Source organism: Bradysia coprophila (genome assembly GCF_014529535.1).
Source record: "Bradysia coprophila strain Holo2 chromosome X unlocalized genomic scaffold, BU_Bcop_v1 contig_128, whole genome shotgun sequence".
NCBI classification, from domain to species: Eukaryota; Metazoa; Arthropoda; class Insecta; order Diptera; family Sciaridae; genus Bradysia; species Bradysia coprophila.
Window position 1 is genome coordinate 1117226 of NW_023503295.1, and position 19791 is coordinate 1137016.

The 19791-nt window shown below is 37.3% G+C and overlaps 1 protein-coding gene across 1 annotated transcript; it reads left to right on the top strand.

Moving 5' to 3' along the window:
- Positions 1-14755: 14755 nt before the first annotated feature.
- LOC119067688 (phenazine biosynthesis-like domain-containing protein 1) lies at positions 14756-15987 on the top strand. Its single transcript, XM_037170809.1, has 4 exons — positions 14756-14965; positions 15028-15550; positions 15606-15712; positions 15774-15987. The coding sequence occupies exons 1-4, from the start codon at positions 14870-14872 to the stop codon at positions 15960-15962; spliced, it is 915 nt and encodes a 304-aa protein (XP_037026704.1). The 5' UTR covers positions 14756-14869; the 3' UTR covers positions 15963-15987.
- The last annotated feature ends 3804 nt before the right edge of the window (positions 15988-19791 follow it).

Here is a 19791-nt window from a genome sequence, read left to right on the forward strand (position 1 = left end):
AATTGCCACGTTGCATTAATTAGAACTCAAATGAACTGCAATAAATTGGCACAGTTAAAGTAAATTTCCGCGAACCTTGCATTTTATTTGCGCATTTCTTTTCATATGACTAATTTATACATTGAAATAATAGTATTGAAGAAATGTGATATCCGGGATATCACATGCTTATATGTGGCTACTCGGCCGTACAGTGAAGGTGGTGTTTTTTGTTAATATCTCGAGTAAACTTTGACCGAATTTCAATTTTTTTTTGTTTGAAAGGTACTAACGAATGTAAAGCAGCCGTACTACTTTCCACCTCCTAACAAAATGGCCGTCGGTCGCCATTTTGGATTTTTGTAAAATCAATATAAATCGGTGAAAATGATACTTACTTAATTTTAGGTCAATTCGAAATTTGTGTTACATTTGAAAGGAACGTCGTACGGGGCTTCGTAATTGCGCTATGCGCAATTTTTAAGACGTACACATTTCATAAGAATTTTACTTTACCGACGTTTACGGGCGCAGTAGGCTTACAGTAAGGGTAGGGCGACGGACGAACTAGGGTCACGTACGCAATAGATGTACGGGTTTGTACGGGGCTCAGTCGCAGCAAACGCTCCGACTGTTCTGACGGCTCGTTTTTTCTGTCGACACACAGTTTGCTTGCACACATGAAAAACGTTGTGTTCTGGGAAGTCCAAGGAGGTGCGGGAAAACAGGAAAGATATACCCTTCAAATACCTTTAAAAACTGAAATTGTGACAACAACAGCTTTTACATCGTTACCTACTTACAAAAATTATTTGACTCTTGGCTACTGGTCCACAAACCCTATTTTTAAAGGATAACTTCAGTAGAGCCTGCTCAAGATTGATGTGCTGTGTGTCAAATGATAGATGTTGAGTAGACCAATCAGAAATTCTATGGCATTTTTGTGCAATGTTCTAACGTAAATAGTCAGAGGAAATAATTTTTGTAAATAGGTAACGATGTAGAAGCTTCTGTTGTCACACTTTGAGTGTTAAAAGATCTTTGAAGTGTATACTTTTCCTGTTTTGCCGCACTTCCCAAGGTATATCCAATGTGTTCCGGATTCAACTTCCGCCGTCGAAAGTATTCAAAGGTCATACCGAATCTAGAAATGATTAGGGTAACGAATAGTGTAAGCTAATGGGTCCCATCGACCGTAACAAAGTCGTAAAACATTAATTCGAAAGAAATGATCCTGACCAGAAACGTCGAAAAGATATAATTATAAGCGACATCTATGTCTAATTAGATGTAATCATGACCAGTAATAATCAACAATTGGTGGCGACATCTATGTCTAAATAGATAAAACGACTACATGTAGTACTGTTGTTATATTCCTGTATAAAACTACAGTGGGTACGCACAACAGGCCCATCTGAGGCTTAGGTGCTGGATAATTTCTACTCACTTATTCCAATCTAATCTAATCACCTCTGTGAAAAATAGAAAATTCCAACCTGACCGAAATTGCGGCCTTCGCTTCACTCTGGCTGCAAACATTGCTATTGTTGCAATTTCCTGTTTTCTCCACTCAGTATACAAATAACTATTTCAAATGTGTATGCGTTTCGAATGTGTGGAAAATGTAGCGAACAAACAAAACGTATATGATTAAAGAGGAACGGTCAAACTTGGTACAAGCGTTTCAATTTTACCTTTTTTCTCAGCCCTATTTTAGTAAACAATACAACCAAACCCCCTCATTTCGATCGGTTAATAACCTGCCATACATTCTGATTCAATTTCGACGCATGCTGTCGACACATTAATTGAAAATGCTTAAAAGAAAAGCTCGGCAGTCTCGTTTCGCATACCTTAAATGCGCCTACCTACCGACCGACCGAACGAACGGCAAAATCAAACATTAAACAAGTAAATGATTTATTAAACATTTTATTCCATTTTAGCATTAAAAAAGTTTGTGAAATAAAACCACATTTAAACATCAATTTGAAAACAATATAATTTTAGTCGAGCAAAGTTGTTTTTCATGACAATACCAGAGCCCGGGAAAAACAAAAAAAAAAAATTATTCGAATCAAATAAAACAACACTCTACAAGCAACACTTGTTTTTTCAACGGAAACTTTTATCATAATTTAAAGAAGAAAAAGTAAGCATCCATCAGCCCTTAACCTTTTCCATAATTCAAGTGAAAATGCCGAGAAATGACTTTAAAAAGGAAGAAAAAAAAAATATTAATCATGGGCTGGGAATGTATGTACGGAGGTATACTTTTGCTGGTTATGCCCCTATTATAAAACTGAAGGGAAAATTGAAAACTTTTTCATTGCCAAAACAGTTTCAAAACGCAATGCAGAGCTGAATAAATATTAGGCCAAGTTTTGCTGGTGCTGTTGTTGTTGTTACTTTGTTGTTATTATTATTTTTGTTTATCTTTTGTTATATTTTCCCTATTTCATGATCATACTCTCTGTCGGCTCTGTTAAAGCTTAAACTTGTTATTGCCAAAAAGTTACCTTTTCGTTTTGCCTAATATATTTTGCTTGGAAGAAAAGGTCAAATAATTTCATTTTTCCATTTTTCAACGAGCCAAACAATGTAAAGCAACCCAGCCCTAGCAATAGTTTGTTTGCCAACTATATCCCCATTCAAAAATCGTATACAATGTTGTTGCTGGAAAAACTCATTGTGCATACACACACACACACACACATCCACTCCATATATAATACATCCGACATATAGCATCGCTTTTCCAAACATCGTTTTCCATTGAGTTATGCAAATCTGACAGTGTGTAAGAGCCGTAGCCTATACGATAATTTCAAATGAGATTTCGCATCTAATAGTGGAGAACTGTCTGAAGAAATGAATCGAAAAGTTTTGTTTTCATTTATCTCTTTTCTCTTGAGATTTTCTGTATATTTTCTACGATTTGTTTTTCTTCCTGCCGACTTAGTTATAAATGATGAAATGTCGTATAGTGAAGATTGATGTCTAAATGTTTAGCTCTGGTAATAATGGGATTTCTTGTATATGCCCGCATTTACGAACATTAATTTTTCTGTTGTACGATATTCGTTCAAACTGTAAAACCCATAATCAGTTTTCAGCGACAACGCACAACAGATCGTCACAAGCATATTGGAATATTTAACATTATCTAATATGCAGCAAGATATTCAATGACCTCCACACTACTGCCGTACCAACGAACAGTAATTCACGTTTAATTTCACGTATTTAAATTTTCAAACTACAAATAAAGAAAACTAATGAAAACCGTCACAATCTTTGTCTTCAACAAATGAAGAACTAGATTTTTGTGTTGGTGACAACGTGCACGAAATGTTAAAACTTTAAAATCTAGTCCTTCATCTGTTAATCGCAATATTAAATCTACAACTGGCTTACACAATAACGTATTAGGTCGCTTTTCTAATGTAGTTCTGAGTGTTTCAGACTTTCGTTAATAGTTTACCAATTTGAAGTATCACGGTGCGATTGAATAAATTTTAATTTTGAGCATTCGGATGCACTTTTGATATTTTTGGATATGTAGATGGTTTCCAATAATAATTTTTAGACCCGTACGAAGTACTGGGGTCTTATAGGTTTACGCATACGTTTGTAACACGTCGAATTGGACTCCCTGAGTAAGGGGAAACCTATTGTGGTTGTCTAGAGATGCCAAATCCGCGAAAAAAAAAATGTCCGTCTGTCTGTCCGTCCGTCTGTCCGTCTGTCTGTCTGCACGATAACTTGAGTAAAACGCATCCGATTTTGAAAATTCTTTTTTTTCCCGTTTGGTAATGTCAAAAGACAGGCTAAGTTCGAAGATGAGTGATTTTGGATCGACCCCTCCCGAGCTGTGGCCCAATAAGTGCGTTACGGTTTTTCGAAGATATCTCCGGACTAAAAAAAAGTTTATGGAAATCGGATGACCGACTCGTGAGTTAGACCCCTTGGTGTGGAACAGGCACAGGGCGGCAAGCAGTTTTTGCTTGTAGGTCGGCCACATTTGAACATATTTCGTCTGTTTTAGCTTTATTAGATAGGTATTGACCGTACCAATCAGGGAAATTTTTTTTAATGAAATTATGTTCTCCGGAGAGTGAGCTAGGTCTCTTGGAGTGAGCTCTTATCTGGCTACTCGGAAGTACAGTGAACGTGGTGTATTTTGACAATATCTCGAGTAAATTTTGACCGAATTTCATGAATTTTTTTTTGTTTGAAAGGTATTAACGAATGTAAAGCGTCGGTACTATTTTCGGTTTCCTAACAAAATGGCTGCCGGCGGCCATATTGGATTTTAGTAAAATTGAAGTATCTTGGGGAAAATGATACTTAGAGAGTTTCTGTTAACATGGAAATAATTTGTTATGTGTGTGGGGTTTCAGGGATTCCATATACGGACATCTATATATACCTATATACAGCTATATTGAGCTATATACAGGCATATAGAGCTATATAATAGCATATTCCTCTGTGAAATGTTTATTTACAGTGAAATATAGGTAAATATAGCGGTATATAGCTGTTTAAATAGGAATTTATGAAATTTGATTTCGTACGGGGCTGTCTATATTGCCTCTGGCAATTTATTTGTATATGCTAACAAGGCAAAGAGTGGATAATGTAAGTGATTTTAAAGGGAGAATAGTTTTTCAGCAGAGAAGAAAATGAAGTAAGAGAAATGAAGAGTTTCACAATAAAGGCTTTTGATACGAATAGGTGTTTCGTACGGGTCGGCGTTAGCTATGTTTTGGATATTGGTAGAGATATTGTCCCTCTACTACTACAACTATTTATTAGCTTCATACCTCAAGTATCCACGCGTGTATGACCTTTTGAAAATCATGTTTTTTTAAACTTTAGTGCTTTCTTGCACTCATGAGGCCGAATTTTTGTGCCGTTGCTACTAGAATCCCAACCACTACCAATCCCAACCGTTTGAAAACACTGTCCTTGCAGACTACATGACGTATGTTCCACTGCTACCGATGGTAGGGATGAAAATCAAAAAAAAATTGTGAAGCCTAGTTCAGGCAGGGGCGCCGACTTCTAAGGACAAGCGAGGCTCGGGCACCACTACTCGAATGATGAGCACCACTACATCTTTCCAGTTTTACTTGAAAGAGCACCACTACTCCCAGATTCGCTTGTTGTATGAGCACCACTACTCGCAAACACAAGTCGGCGTCCCTGAGTTCAGGGCTCCGAGCTGACTAATAATATCCAAAAATATTTAAAAATGGTATCCAAACTCACAGTTAAAATTCATTCAAACGCACCGTGGTATAGCTACGCACGCAACTTGTAAGATAATTGAATGAACAGCCTACGCGTAAACAGTAGATGAACATTTTCTCTGGTTTTCGTTAAAAAAAGAAACAGGAAAAGTCTTCGTCCACAATTCATTGCGGCTTGTGAAGGCTGAATACTCTTCCGATACATAAGCTTGACGTAGCAAAAGGTGTTTAGGAAATTATGCCTACAGCTAAGGAATTTTCTAATTTCACCTACGAGCAGCAGTGTAACAACGGCAATGCTGCACGTAAAAAGTCTTGTTTGTCCTCAAAATGTAGAGTAACAAATCTGTTGTGCCGAGAAAAAAATGATTGTGTGGTAAATTAAATTATTTTTTTTTCTCCCCTAGAATACAATATGAGCCCATAGAAAAGAAGAAAAAAAAAATCACACTTTCTGTTTGCACATCCGTGTTGAAAAGTTGAGCATATAGTTTGCACAGTTCCATTGGGAATGAGTGGTGTAGCGTTTATATTTTGCTTCTTTTTTCCCTCCTAGAAAATAGCGAGTGCTTATTATTAACTATATCTGTAAGTAAAGGTACACTTTTCAATCGATATTATGTGAATCACATTATGTGTTACAATTTGCTGAGTAAGCACTGATAAACCATAAGGAAAGTGTGAAATAATAACAAAATGCCTTCAACGTCGAGTCATTGTGCACATAATATGTAATTGGTGGAGAGTGAATTTGTTCTTGATGTGAATTATATTTTCTGTTTCTTCCAGAGAAGCACCGATGTGTCAAAATTCTTTAAGAACTCATTTTAATCTTAAACTGCGGCGCTTCGGTAATGAAAGTATGTTGTCATTAACCGCTATAGCAAATAAACTAAAGCGTGTAATCGCCTGCAAACTGTTGTTTTTTCCCAGGTGTTCTTGAACACCTTCAACTCCTCATTTACGTGGGACAATTGATGGAAGAGGCAGAAAAGCTTCAATTCTACTAATGTGATTGGTATTATTGGGATGGCTGTTGTAACTTCGTTGTTTTATGATCGTGTGAATCGGAAAGAAAAGTACATGTCTCGCTGGGAAATTTTTTGTTGAGGCGTGTGGGAAAGTGACGAGACATGCACCATTTCTTCCCGATTCACAAGATTCTTTGTTTCAGGAATGACTTTGCTCTCAGCTCGTTGCTTTTAGTAGTAGTAGCAGTAGCCCATAGTCTCCACAGAAAAGGTATTCTACTCCATCAGAGTTTGATGTTTTGTTTGGTTTTCGTTTTGCTTTTCCTTCTGCGGTTTTTCATGTCAGGTCACAAATCACATGTGAGCTATGAAAATGTAGCCAAAATTTATTTGGTTAACCTATCCAATTTAGCTGTAGTGTTCAATTAAGGTCTGAAGCTAATTCAGAAGGGAGGCCTACGGTGCCAGCTTGTATCCTACTAGTCAAAATTAAAATTAAGTCTGAGAACAATCACGTAACGTAAGCCATTTTAATGTGTTCATGCACAGACTAGAGAGCCGCCAAATTTCAGCCGCCGAAAAACGGCGGCTAGGCCTAAAACTACCCGCCGCCGCCGAAGATTTTGGTCGGCTAATTGCAGCTAGCCGCCGTAAGCCGCCGCCAGAGGTCTAGGTCGGCTAGCTCGGCGGCTGGTGTATATTTTATACATAAAAGACAAAAAGATGACACAAACCAACAAAATTAAATAGTCATTTGTGTACCTGTTTTGGACGATTGATTTTAGGCAATTTCGCGGATTGTAGGCCGAACGAAGTGAGGTCTACAAGTGAAAGTGCCTTAAATCAACCGTCCCAAACAGGTGCACATGTGAGTTTTCATGCAGAGGGCCGGAAACCCGAGAAAATTCGAAAAATTGCCCTCATTTTCGGCCCCGAAGCATGAAAATTCATTTTTCATTACACCAACTACGAAAGTTGTAATTTTCGCTTCCCGAATGAGATGCGAAAGTATAAAAATTCAACTCTCAGTTAGCCACGACATCACAAGAGGTGCGAAAATACTTTCGCCTCCCAACAGAGGAGCGAAAGTACTTTCGCCCCTCAAACGAGGATGCGAAAGTAAATGACAGCAACAACATGTGTTCCGTCTGGTGTCGTTGTGATCACTGTGATTGTTGTGATAGAAAAGAACGTTGCCAATAATTTATTAGTCATTTGTGTACCTGTTTTGGACGATTGATTTTAGGCAATTTCGCGGATTGTAGGCCGAACGAAGTGAGGCTTACAAGCGAAAGTGCCTTAAATCAACCGTCCCAAACAGGTGCACATGTGAGTTTTCATGCAGAGGGCCGGAAACCCGAGAAAATTCGAAAAATTGCCCTCATTTTCGGCCCCGAAGCATGAAAAAATTTTTCTTTTACCAGGGGCCACGGGCTGCAAACTTCGCACACGGTTGAATTTTTTTACTTTCGTCCCTTGTGATCCAAATAACCATTTTGGGACAATACAGTCACTTGAGAATGTACCCGTACTTTTAATGTCCCTTGCGGATGCCTATCTTTAAGATATTTTCTACTTTAATTTTCGTAAATTTGTTAATTTTTCAAGAATATGTTGAAAATATTGTCGATGAACATGGTCTTTTGTTTGTGAAATCCCAAATTTTATGAAAATCGTGAAAATTCGTAAAAATTGCGAAAATTCGATTCGTAAAAGATGTGAAACTTCATGAAAAGCGCAAAAATTCGTTAAAAACACGAAAACTTGTGAACAGAGCGAAGATTCGTGAAAAGGGTGAAAATTCGTTTTAAAAAAAATTGCAAAAATCGTGAAAACTACAAAAATTTGTCATCCAGCCGCTGCCAGCCGACCTTTTTGGTCGGCGGCTAGGCCCAGTGGCCGCTTGAACTTTTTTACCGGCTAAGCCGTACTTAGCCGCCGCCGCCACCTTTTTTTTGGACGACTAGACTCCGCCAGCGTTTATTTTTCGGCTCTCCACTCTGTCATGCATGTTCACGTGAAACGTTAAAAAGAGTGCAGTGTAGAGCTATTACTTCACAAAATTTTGCATTTTTATTTCTTGAATTTTTTGTTTTATTTTCCCTGCATTTCTTTGCTTTTAATTCTTAAACTAATCGTAGAAGTTAATCTTTATTATCTTACATCTTGCTTAGAATATGCCTAAGAAGACATTAAATTACCTAGGCCCATTTTAGGTTCATTATACTGGTGTTATATACGTCTCTACGTAATATAATGTACGAAAAAAAAACCTCTCTTATTCAACCATGTTTTTTTTAACGGCAAAGAGCAATTTAAAAATAACACGACAACATGTTACATTTTCCTCTTTTATTTTTTTGCAAAGTGGTAATAATAATATACACACAACACAGTGAAAGTATTATGTTGTACAAAAAAAAACGTTACGTTACATAAAAAATAATGTTAAACCTCAAATTGCGATTACCACTCCAGATAAGCTTTTAACATTATTTGAAAGAGCTTTTTTAAATTCGTAGTTTTATTTATGTCTACGGAGAAAAAGTAAATATGGTTTTTGAATGTTGTTCTTTGCTACGATAAGTGTATATACAATTTATACAACATACAACTTACTACTCTGCACACTGGTGTTTATCTTATCAACCGTTTTTATTTGCAACATAAGCTTGACTGAATCTTTACAGATATACCAATTCAGACTTATTGGAATTATTAGACTTACGTCTTATGAATCGGTGCAAATTTGGAGGGAAAATTGAACAAAAATAAAATAAAAGAAGCGATACGAAAGTCGAATGAAAAGGAAAGGAATTGACCAATTACAAGTTCATTGAATGAATCTGTTTTCAGTGATTTTATCATTTGAACAATTTTTTCATTAATTCAAGCCAAATAGGGGATGTTCGTCTATGCGTCTAATATGACGAGTAAGTCTTGCTGTTGCAAAGGAAATTACAATTCGACATATTTCTTAAGGTCTGCTATTCGAACATTTGGTACCTTACTTGATGCTAGTTCTTAATAAAGTCAGTAGTAGCCATCCGCCATTCCCCTAAAGGGTGAAAGTGTGACGCAAGTCCCTGTTTCTACTTACAAAATAACTGATATCGCGGAGGTTGACGCTGTCTGAGGCGAAAGTTTTATCAACAAAAAATTGACCCAAAAAATTTAATACAGAAAATTTTAGAAAAAATTGCGGCACAAGTGGCAGATGATTCAGGACATATTTTTCCCTGTTTTAACTATTTTCCTAACATTAGTTTCCTCAACATCTGCCACTTGTGATGCAATTTTTTCTAAAATTTTCTTTCTTAAATTTTTTGGGTCAATTTTTTGTTGATAAAACTTTCGTCTCAGAAAGCGTCACCCTCAGCGATATCAGTTATTTTGTAAGTAGAAACAGGGACTTGCGTCACACTTTCACCCTTTAGGGTTTTTTGGCGGATATCAGTTCTTTTGGAAGTTTATGGGTAAGGGTCACTAGTTTCGTAAGCATCCCATTGCGACAACAGCTCAAATCCATCGAAAAATCCGATGGAAGTTTAGAAGTGCCAGAGGAATCATCTCTCATCCCAAAATTTAGGAACCAACCTCGGAACACCTCACTTATATCGAAAGCAACCCAGATTCATCGAAAAATCCGATGGAAGTTAGGAAGTGCGAGAGGAATCATCTCTCATCCCAAAATTTAGGAACCAACCTCGGAACACCTCACTTATATCGAAAGCAACCCAGATTCATCGAAAAATCCGATGGAAGTTAGGAAGTGCGAGAGGAATCATCTCTCATCCCAAAATTTAGGAACCAACCTCGAAACACCTCACTTATATCGAAAGCAACCCAGATTCATCGAAAAATCCGATGGAAGTTGGGAAGTGCCAGAGGAATCATCTCTCATCCCAAAATTTATGAACCAACCTCGGAACACCTCACTTATATCGAAAGCAACCCAGATTCATCGAAAAATCCGATGGAAGTTGGGAAGTGCCAGAGGAATCATCTCTCATCCCAAAATTTATGAACCAACCTCGGAACGCCTTACTTATATCGAAAGCAACCCAAATCCATCAAAAAATCCGATGGAAGTTAGGAAGTGCCAGAGGAATCATCTCTCATCCCAAAATTTATGAACCAACCTCGGAACACCTCACTTATATCGAAAGCAACCCAGATTCATCGAAAAATCCGATGGAAGTTGGGAAGTGCCAGAGGAATCATCTCTCATCCCAAAATTTATGAACCAACCTCGGAACACCTCACTTATATCGAAAGCAACCCAGATTCATCGAAAAATCCGATGGAAGTTAGGAAGTGCCAGAGGAATCATCTCTCATCCCAAAATTTAGGAACCAACCTCGGAACGCCTTACTTATATCGAAAACAACCCAGATACATCGAAAAATCCGATAGAAGTTAGAAAGTGCGAGAGGAATCATCTCTCATCCCAAAATTTAGGAACCAACCTCGGAACACCTTACTTATATCGAAAACCACCCAAATCTATCGAAAAATCAGATGGAAGATGTTATATGGCATTGTATGGAAACTTACTGGAGTCCTAGCTCACAAAAACGCTTGCATACCCCCATTTTTTAAAATCTTATTTTAATCTAGGGCCCGAGATTGACCTATAACCAAAATTTCAGGAAAATCGTAAGAAACGTTTAGGAGTTACGAAATCGTCCTTTTTCATAGGAACTAACTAACTAACGTAGCCAATTTGAGTTATCTGAAAACACGAGATTTTGCTTATTTTCATACAAACATCAACATTTCGAAGTTCAATATCTCGGCCAATTTTGAAGCTGCAGTAACCTGTGATAGCTCGTTGAACTCGTATGGATTCCTAGATTCCAGATATCTTAGAGGGCCATTAGAGCCAAGGGAAGAAGTCAAAAAGTTGCTAAAAATATGCTCCGCCGTCCTAAAAAAAAAAATTTGTAAAACATTTTTGGTAGTGACTTGCGTCACGCCCGCTTACTAACGTGCGGGCATGATTTACAAAACTAGGGATAGGGTTTTCGCATTTTCGTACTTTCCTCAAATGACCAAAATCTATGATCTATAGGAGGTTAACTTCGATGACAAATGCTTATCAGTTGTCATTATCGTCTAATTTAAATTCCGTCGTATAGGGTAGACATTTCTTGTTTTAAAAATACTAAATTTTTTAAAATTGAAGCTGAGTTATCAAAATACATATTACAGAGAAAATGTGTACGGAGGGCCCTTTTTATAACAATAATGAACCAAACAAAAGTGAACAAGATATGCCGAATATTTACACGGACAATTTGTTGAAGTGTTCCACTTGAAATAAAACAAGAAAAATATTTTTTAACGAAATTAAATGTTGACTGGAACCATGGCAAAATGATTCTAATTTTCTTAAGTTAAATTTTATTTATTACTGCACACCGTAATTAAACACACCACTCGCAATTTGTACACATTTTTAAGATAAATTTGAATATATTGTGTGTTCGTGTGTATAAATACAACCGGCTCCTTATTTCAAGCGACAAAGCATAGCACTGCTCCTAGCATTTTCATTGTAAGCTCTGTATTTCTTCCGTTCAGGCAGGGGTCAGGTTTTCTTGGTGTTTAGTTTAAAACACACAACACATCTAAATGTAAACGTATACAGGTATTAAAACTGGGAGGCGTTTCGACGCGTTAATCCTAGGAGCAGTGCTATGAACAAAGGGTTATTGTCTTGTACTAAATGAAGGATTACTTTCTACATGTAAAGCACTTCATTTATTTAAAAGTGTTGTTTTTTCTTGTAAATGCGTTGTAAGGAGCTTGTAGACGGTGAAGACGGTATGGTTTTTATCGTTAAACTCGTACAAAAAAGAAGCTCAGAAAGGCAAACTGAAAAAAACGAGCCATCAGAACAGTCGGAGCGTTTGCTGCGACTGAGCCCCGTACAAACCCGTATATCTATTGCGTACGTGACCCTAGTGCGTCTGTCACCCTACTTTGACCGTAGACCTATTGCACCCGTAAACGTCGGTAAAGTAAAATTATTATGTAATGTGTACATCTTACAAATTGCGCATAGCGCAATTACGAAGCCCCGTACGACGTTCCTTTCAAATGAAACAAAAATTTCAAATCGCCCTAAAATTTTTTTTTTGAAGGGCCTAGTATCGGCCTCAGTTCGAGGACCCAAATTTTATTTTTTTTTCAACTACATTCTATTCGGCCTTTGATTACCTCCCAAATGAAACAAAAATTATGAAAAACGGATGAAATTTGCTCGAGTTATATGTAAAATACACATAGGGCCCTAGAAACGGCCTTAGTCCAAGGACCCAAATTTAATTTTTTTTCAACAACATTCTATTCGGCCTTTGATTACCTTCCAAATGAAACAAAAATTACGAAAAACGGATGAAATTTGCTCGAGTTATATGTAAAATACACATAGGGCCCTAGTAGTGGCCTTAGTCCAAGGACCCAAATTTAATTTTTTTTCAACTACATTCTATTCGGCCTTTGATTACCTTCCAAATGAAACAAAAATTACGAAAAACGGATGAAATTTGCTCGAGTTATATGTAAAATACACATAGGGCCCTAGAAACGGCCTTAGTCCAAGGACCCAAATTTATTTTTTTTTCAACTACATTCTATTCGGCCTTTGATTACCTTCCAAATGAAACAAAAATTACGAAAAACGGATGAAATTTGCTCGAGTTATATGTAAAATACACATAGGGCCCTAGTAGTGGCCTTAGTCCAAGGACCCAAATTTAATTTTTTTTCAACTACATTCTGTCGGCCTTTGATTACCTTCCAAATGAAACAAAAATTACGAAAAACGGATGAAATTTGCTCGAGTTATATGTAAAATACACATAGGGCCCTAGTAACGGCCTTAGTCCAAGGACCCAAATTTATTTTTTTTTTCAACTACATTCTATTCGGCCTTTGATTACCTCCCAAATGAAACAAAAATTACGAAAAACGGATGAAATTTACTCGAGTTATATGTGAAATACACATAGGGCCCTAGTAGCGGCCTTAGGCCAAGGACCCAAATTTAATTTTTTTTCAACAACATTCTATTCGGCATTCGATTACCTTCCAAATCAAACAAAAATTACGAAAAACGGATGAAATTTGCTCGAGTTATATGTGAAATACACATAGGGCCCTAGTAGCGGCCTTAGTCCAAGGACCCAAATTTATTTATTTTTCAACTACATTCTATTCGGCCTTTGATTACCTTCCAAATGAAACAAAAATTACGAAAAACGGATGAAATTTGCTCGAGTTATATGTAAAATACACATAGGGCCCTAGTAGTGGCCTTAGTCCAAGGACCCAAATTTAATTTTTTTTCAACTACATTCTGTTCGGCCTTTGATTACCTTCCAAATGAAACAAAAATTACGAAAAACGGATGAAATTTACTCGAGTTCTATGTAAAATACACATAGGGCCCTAGTAGCATTTCACTTCTAAGGCCCTAACTCACGGTCCACTCACCCGATTTTAAAAAACTTTTTTTTCCTGGATTGGTATTGACAATACCTATCATTTGCCGTGGCATTTACATTTCCATCGTTTATTTTGCCATAAATATCACCAAAAGACCTTAAATCACTTAGGTGGCCCTAACTCACGAAGGGCCGACCCGAATATGCCCATCTTCGAACTTACCCTCACTATTTCGACTATCTTTCAGGGAAAAAAAAAATTTGAAATCGGATTTGATTTACTCAAGATATCGACGTGACAGACGGACAGACGGACAGACAAAATTTTTATTGCAGATTCGTCATCTATGAACATAGGCAAACACTTTGCCCTTACCGTCTGCTTCGAATTCCATCAATAACACACGGCATCGTAATCCTATAAGCCCCTTTGTACTTCGTACGGGGCTAAAAATGTTAAATCTTTCGGCTCTATGGGCACAGAAGTAGGTTTTAGTGTGCAATATTCTAACCTTTCAAAATAGATTTGAAGATGTTCCATGACGTCGTCCTCATATTCTTCTCATAAGAGATGACTTACGGCTTTTAAAATTGATAATTCGACTCATGAAAGATAAAATGTCTCAATGTTCGTTGTTTACTCATTTCATTAACGACTGATATCGCTGGCATTGCATAATTGACAGTGCTACTTGTTTTGTGGGCATTTAGGGAACTAGTTCAAACTAAATGGAGTTTTTTGTTGTCGACAGTCTGATTCGGTTGTGTATAGTAGATTGTGTCCTTGGCTGCAATCATTGTTATTTTGACAAGTGAGTGCTGGAGGCAAGAGCTCGAATTGCACTGGTCATGAAATGAACCCTTTTTGGGTAGTGCTGCGTGAAATAGTAGATTCGAGTCGAAGGCGAAAGGCGTAGAAGTACCTCGGATTTCTTGGAACCTTTGACGGGTCCGGCAATTTCAAACTAATGTGGCCCGTTTAATCACCATGGCAATTCACGTTTGAAACAAAATGCGAAAAAATTATTTTTGTTTTGATTTGTTTTATCAGTTCATTTCGGTAAATAAAGTCGCGATTAGATAGATGAATGTAACATCTGTCGGCTACCTTATAATCAACGTATATAATACGCACAACTTCTGTCAAGATTAGTATGCCCTTCACTACGAAAGGTTCAAGTTGTGCTGTGCTGCTATTTTGATCATGACTGCAATACCATTTTCGATAGTCGACGCGTTCTGCATTCCGGACAAGAGTTTTTCCGGTAATCAGGCTGCAGTTTGCTTGCTCACATTCGATGTAACGTTATACCTGAATAAATCTTCTTCATTTTTCGTGTTAATTCTCGTGTTTTCGTTTAGGATGAAATACCAGACGATACAAAGCAGAAAATTGGCGGCGAAATTAATTTAAGTGAAACTGCCTTCGTCGCTCAGTCTTGGAGTAAATCCATTCCACGGAAAAGTGAATACGATTACACGTTACGCTGGTTTACACCGACAGATGAGATTGAATTGTGTGGCCATGCCACTTTGGCATCGGCGAGAGTACTGTTTGACCGAATGGAAGTGCCGGTAGATAGAGAAACGACCATCAATTTCGAAACGAAATATAAAGGCGTTTTAAGAGCAACCATGAATTGGGAAACAAGGCGTATTGGTATCAATTTTCCGCTCACGCCCGTAACTCCCTACACTGAACAACATTTTTCACTTCTGCCAAAACTGTTGGAATATTTGCTGGAACCTCTTGATGTGAGCCGAATACATAGTGTTCATTACGCGGCATCAACAAAATATCTGTTCGTTAGATTGTATGACGAAAACGGAGAGAAGGGACTGTTGGAATTGAAACCAAATTTCTCTGGATTGTCGACGTTGAAAGGTAAAATTTTAATTGCATTCAACCAATAGAACCAATAGACTATTTAATGATGTAGGAGAAGGTCTACCCCTCGGAATAATAGTGACTGTCAAGGGAAATACTGACGGAGTTCAATTTTACTCCAGATTTTTCGCACCCAGTCTGGGCGTTGCTGAAGATCCAGTAATTATAAGTCAAATTAAGGTTATTTCCCCATCTTAAAAATAATTTTTCTTTTGGTCAGGTAACCGGATCTGCCCACTGTGCCTTGACCTCATACTGGTCTGCTGAATTTGGCTTAACTAAATTGCTCGCCAAACAAAGCTCCAAACGAGGTGGACATGTCTATTGCGAAATAGACAAATCCGATTCGGATCGTGTGGTCTTCCAAGGACTAACCACACCAGTTGTTAAGGGAGAACTGTTGCTGTAAAATAAAAAACATATTTTGCTTACAATGCACGACTTTCAATTTTGTGAACTATTTCGATTCAGCTGTTCCAGCTGTTAAACAAACAAAGTCAAAATCAGTTAATCTTGTAATCAGGAATAGGTAAAATTGGCAACCAGTGGTTTGTTTATTGTCGAAACATGCTTTCCATGCGAAACATGTTTTCCATGCGATGTTTTTTTGCGATATTTACTTCTACTCTTTTATATCCATGGCATGCAAAGTCACAGAAAAGATCATGTCCGGAGCGATAGCGGAGGACTTGACGCAGTCTAACTTCCAAAAAAAGAACGAAGAAATTTTTTTGAGACGCGGCAACTATATATAGGCGAGAATTTAAGTTTCTTTCCTTTGGCCTGTAACTTTAAAATTGCCGGAGATACATCGTTTTGAAGTTGGTCATTTTGATAGAAAATGCACCAAATTAACGTTTTCCAAACAATCAAAATCGTTCAACTTACTCTGTATATGTTTCTATCTATCTGTCTATCTGTCTATCTATCGACGGTATTGGCCTCGAAGTGGTTTCTGAGTGTGGTTTTCGAGGGTCGGGAACGCGTTTTCGGCTGTAGCTTAGCTGTATTGAAACCTACAGAGGCGTCATCAAATGAAAGGTATTCGTAACACGATTCGAACAAAAAAATAATTAAAAAAATCGGGTCAGATTCGTTTGAGCTAGAGTGATTAGAGTGACCAAATTTTGAGCTACTCGAGCGTAGGATGAAAGGACTAATATTTTTTTGGGTTATGAGAGATAGAGAATTACTTTCTTCGGCAAAGTCTCAGAGTTTTACGAGTAGAACAGAGGGGCATATGTGAAAAATTTCGAAAGTTGGAAATGGGTGGGTCAATTGGGGTTTTGGAGATATTTCTTGAATGGTGGCAGATAGAGAATTACTTTCGTCAAATTTTCGATTTTCGTCAAATTTTCTGAATTTCGTCAGATTTTGGAATTTCGTCAAATTTTCGATTTGCGTCAAATTTCGTCAAATTTTCGAATTTCGTCAAATTTTCGAATTTCGTCAAATTTTCGAATTTCGTCAAATTTCGACAAATTTTCAAATTTCGTCAAATTTTCGAATTTCGTCAAATTTCGTCAAATTTTCGAATTTCGTCAAATTTCGTCAAATTTTCGAATTTCGTCAAATTTTCGATTTTCGTAAAATTTTTGAATTAAAACTGTAAACTGTTATAAAAAGCAGTGTTGACTACACTTCTAAAACGACTGATATCCCAACAAAAATCTCGTCGAGAAAAGTGTGACGCAGTCTTTGAAATACAATAATTTTTACAAAAAAAAATTTAGACTGGAAACAACCAAAATTTTACCAAAAAAATCTGCGTCGCATGTGGCAGGCAAATTTTCTTGCTGGTCTGTTCCTGAACATCTGCCACTTTTCGACGCAGATTTTTTTGGTAAAATTTTGGTTGTTTACAGTCTAAATTTTTTTTTGGTAAAAATTATTTGGTAGATGATGAGAAAAACTAAGCCAGCTTGTTTGAACTAAAATTGGGTGTAAAATTTAATTTTTGCGTAACGAAGCTGAAAGCGTCAACTCTAGCGATATCATTCATTTTAGAAATTGTATTTCAAAGACTGCGTCACACTTTTCTCGAAGAGATTTTTGTTGGGATTACAACAACTAATACAATCTCTTTAGTTGTGTTGTTAAAACGATAATAAACAAACCACTGTTGACATTTTTATCTACTCCTGACTTCAAGCAAAAGTGGTACTCTAAGTCGCCCAAAACCACTGACAGTGGAGGTGTGACGCAAGTCCTGTTATCCACTTACAAAAGAACTGATATCGGTGTAGGTGACGCTTACAGATTCGACACGCAAAAAGATATGCGTCACAAATGGCAGCTGATCAGGAAAGAACGCGAAAGTTTTGAAATTTAAGATCTCGTCCAAATCTTAACCTTATGAGGCGTGTTGATAGCTCGTTGAACTCGCCTAGATTACGAATAAAATAAGTGGGTGAAGTAGGAGCGGAGGGGGAAAAGCAAAAAAAAACTCCTCAGTCCTACGGAAAAACATTTTTGTCTAATTTTTCAGTGTGAACGGACTTGCGTCACGGTCCTTCACTAACGTAGGGCCATGATAGGGTACTGAAACTTGACAGTGCTTCATACAAAATTTTCCACTGTAAAAAGAGTGGGGATAAAATTTCATAAAAAATAGTACTCTATTTGGCAGCTGTCATAAATAGCACTTTTGCTTGAAGTGCGTTGCTCCTGACCGTAAAATTAACTGTCTTTGTTTGTGTACGTGGACCAGCTGGCCAAACAGCTGAAACGAAATATTGCACAAAATTGAAAGTCATCTACTGTACAGATTGAGTCTTAATAAACTTTTGTCTTCATTTCACTAGTAGCAACATCTATTTACCGTCATAACTGAATCAGTCAAAAACACTCAAAATAGTAAAAGTGACGCAAGTCCCTGTGCATACTTCCAAAACAACTGATATCGCTGGAGGTGACGCATTCTGCGCTTGTACGCAAAAACTGTAACAGCAAAAATTTGACCAAAGAAATTCTAGAAACAAAATTTTACCAAAAAAATGTTGCGTCACAAAGTGGGAACTTCGAGGAGCCCTAACTCCGAAACGGGCCCGGTTCCCCCCAATTTTTTTTTCTGGAATGTCTTAGAATGACGACTAGAATCTACTCCCAAAATTTCAACAAAATCTAAAGAAGACTTTAGAAGATAGGAAACACGGACGGACGGACGGACGGACTAACAAAGTAACGTAGGATTTTTTCATTTCGTTTAAAGTACTGAAATTGACCAAAATGTATGGAAATGGGGCTTCTTGGAAGATTTTTTGCTTGGCCAAATTTTAAGCTGCAAGAACGTGTGATAGCTCGTTGAACTCGTACGGACGCCTAGTTTTTTTTAATGGTAATTTGGAGTTATTTGTATTTGAATTGTAGAACTTCAATATTTGCTGTATATATGGTTCTGCAGTCTACGACAACAAATTTTTTTTGAAATTTTTTCTAGTAATAGGACTTGCGTCACTGGCGCTATGCTAACGCGCGCCCATGATGTACACTTCAACATAAAACTAGGGAATGTTAGCCAGTGGCGCCCTTCGTGCTTCCATACTTCAATGCTAGCAATGTAGAACTTATGAAATCTATTGAAACTATTGAAGATCACAGAAGAGACGCTGGTCACTCCATAATGCTTGGGAAATGAATTTCAGTGTAGCCGGCTAGTATATTCGAATTTACAAAGCTTCAAAAGCTGTTGTCAAAGAATCATCCAAACATGGTGTACGAGTGTCTATACCAGAGACCATCTCCAAAGCGAAAATATCTCTTTAAGTCGAAATAATCGTAATGACTTGTAGACGACCACAAGCGAAACATTATACAGAAACGCTACATTATTTAGGGTAAATTAACTTCCGTCAAAAAAGGTTATCTTTTTCTGATTTACTTTGTATCGTCATCCATCGTATACAAAGTAGATCCATTATATCAAACCTCATCATCATAATTTCCATTTTTATAGATTTTTTTTTTACTCATTCAACACGCCATCCCTTCAGTTATAATACGACGTCAATGCCGATGCCAATTTCCTAGCATCATTAACCCTTTTCACGCATCAAATGTCATGTGTATATTATAGCTTGGCATACATTGTTCAGAAAGATGAAGTGTAAGAGTAAGAGTAAAAGTGTGTATATTGCCCATCTTTTATAAGCAACACACAACCGAATCCCATACACACCTAATACCTATACGTCTTATGGTGTTTCTCCATCATGTATTCATTGGCTTTCGCCATCTTT

What these genes read in the sequence shown, in the direction of transcription:
- LOC119067688 (XM_037170809.1), top strand. Translation starts at nt 14,870, where the DNA reads ATGACTGCAATACCATTTTCGATAGTCGACGCGTTCTGCATTCCGGAC. An exon ending in TGGATTGTCGACGTTGAAAG is followed by an intron (nt 15,551 to 15,605) that starts GTAAAATTTTAA and finishes TTAATGATGTAG; the next exon opens with GAGAAGGTCTACCCCTCGGA. An exon ending in TGGGCGTTGCTGAAGATCCA is followed by an intron (nt 15,713 to 15,773) that starts GTAATTATAAGT and finishes TCTTTTGGTCAG; the next exon opens with GTAACCGGATCTGCCCACTG.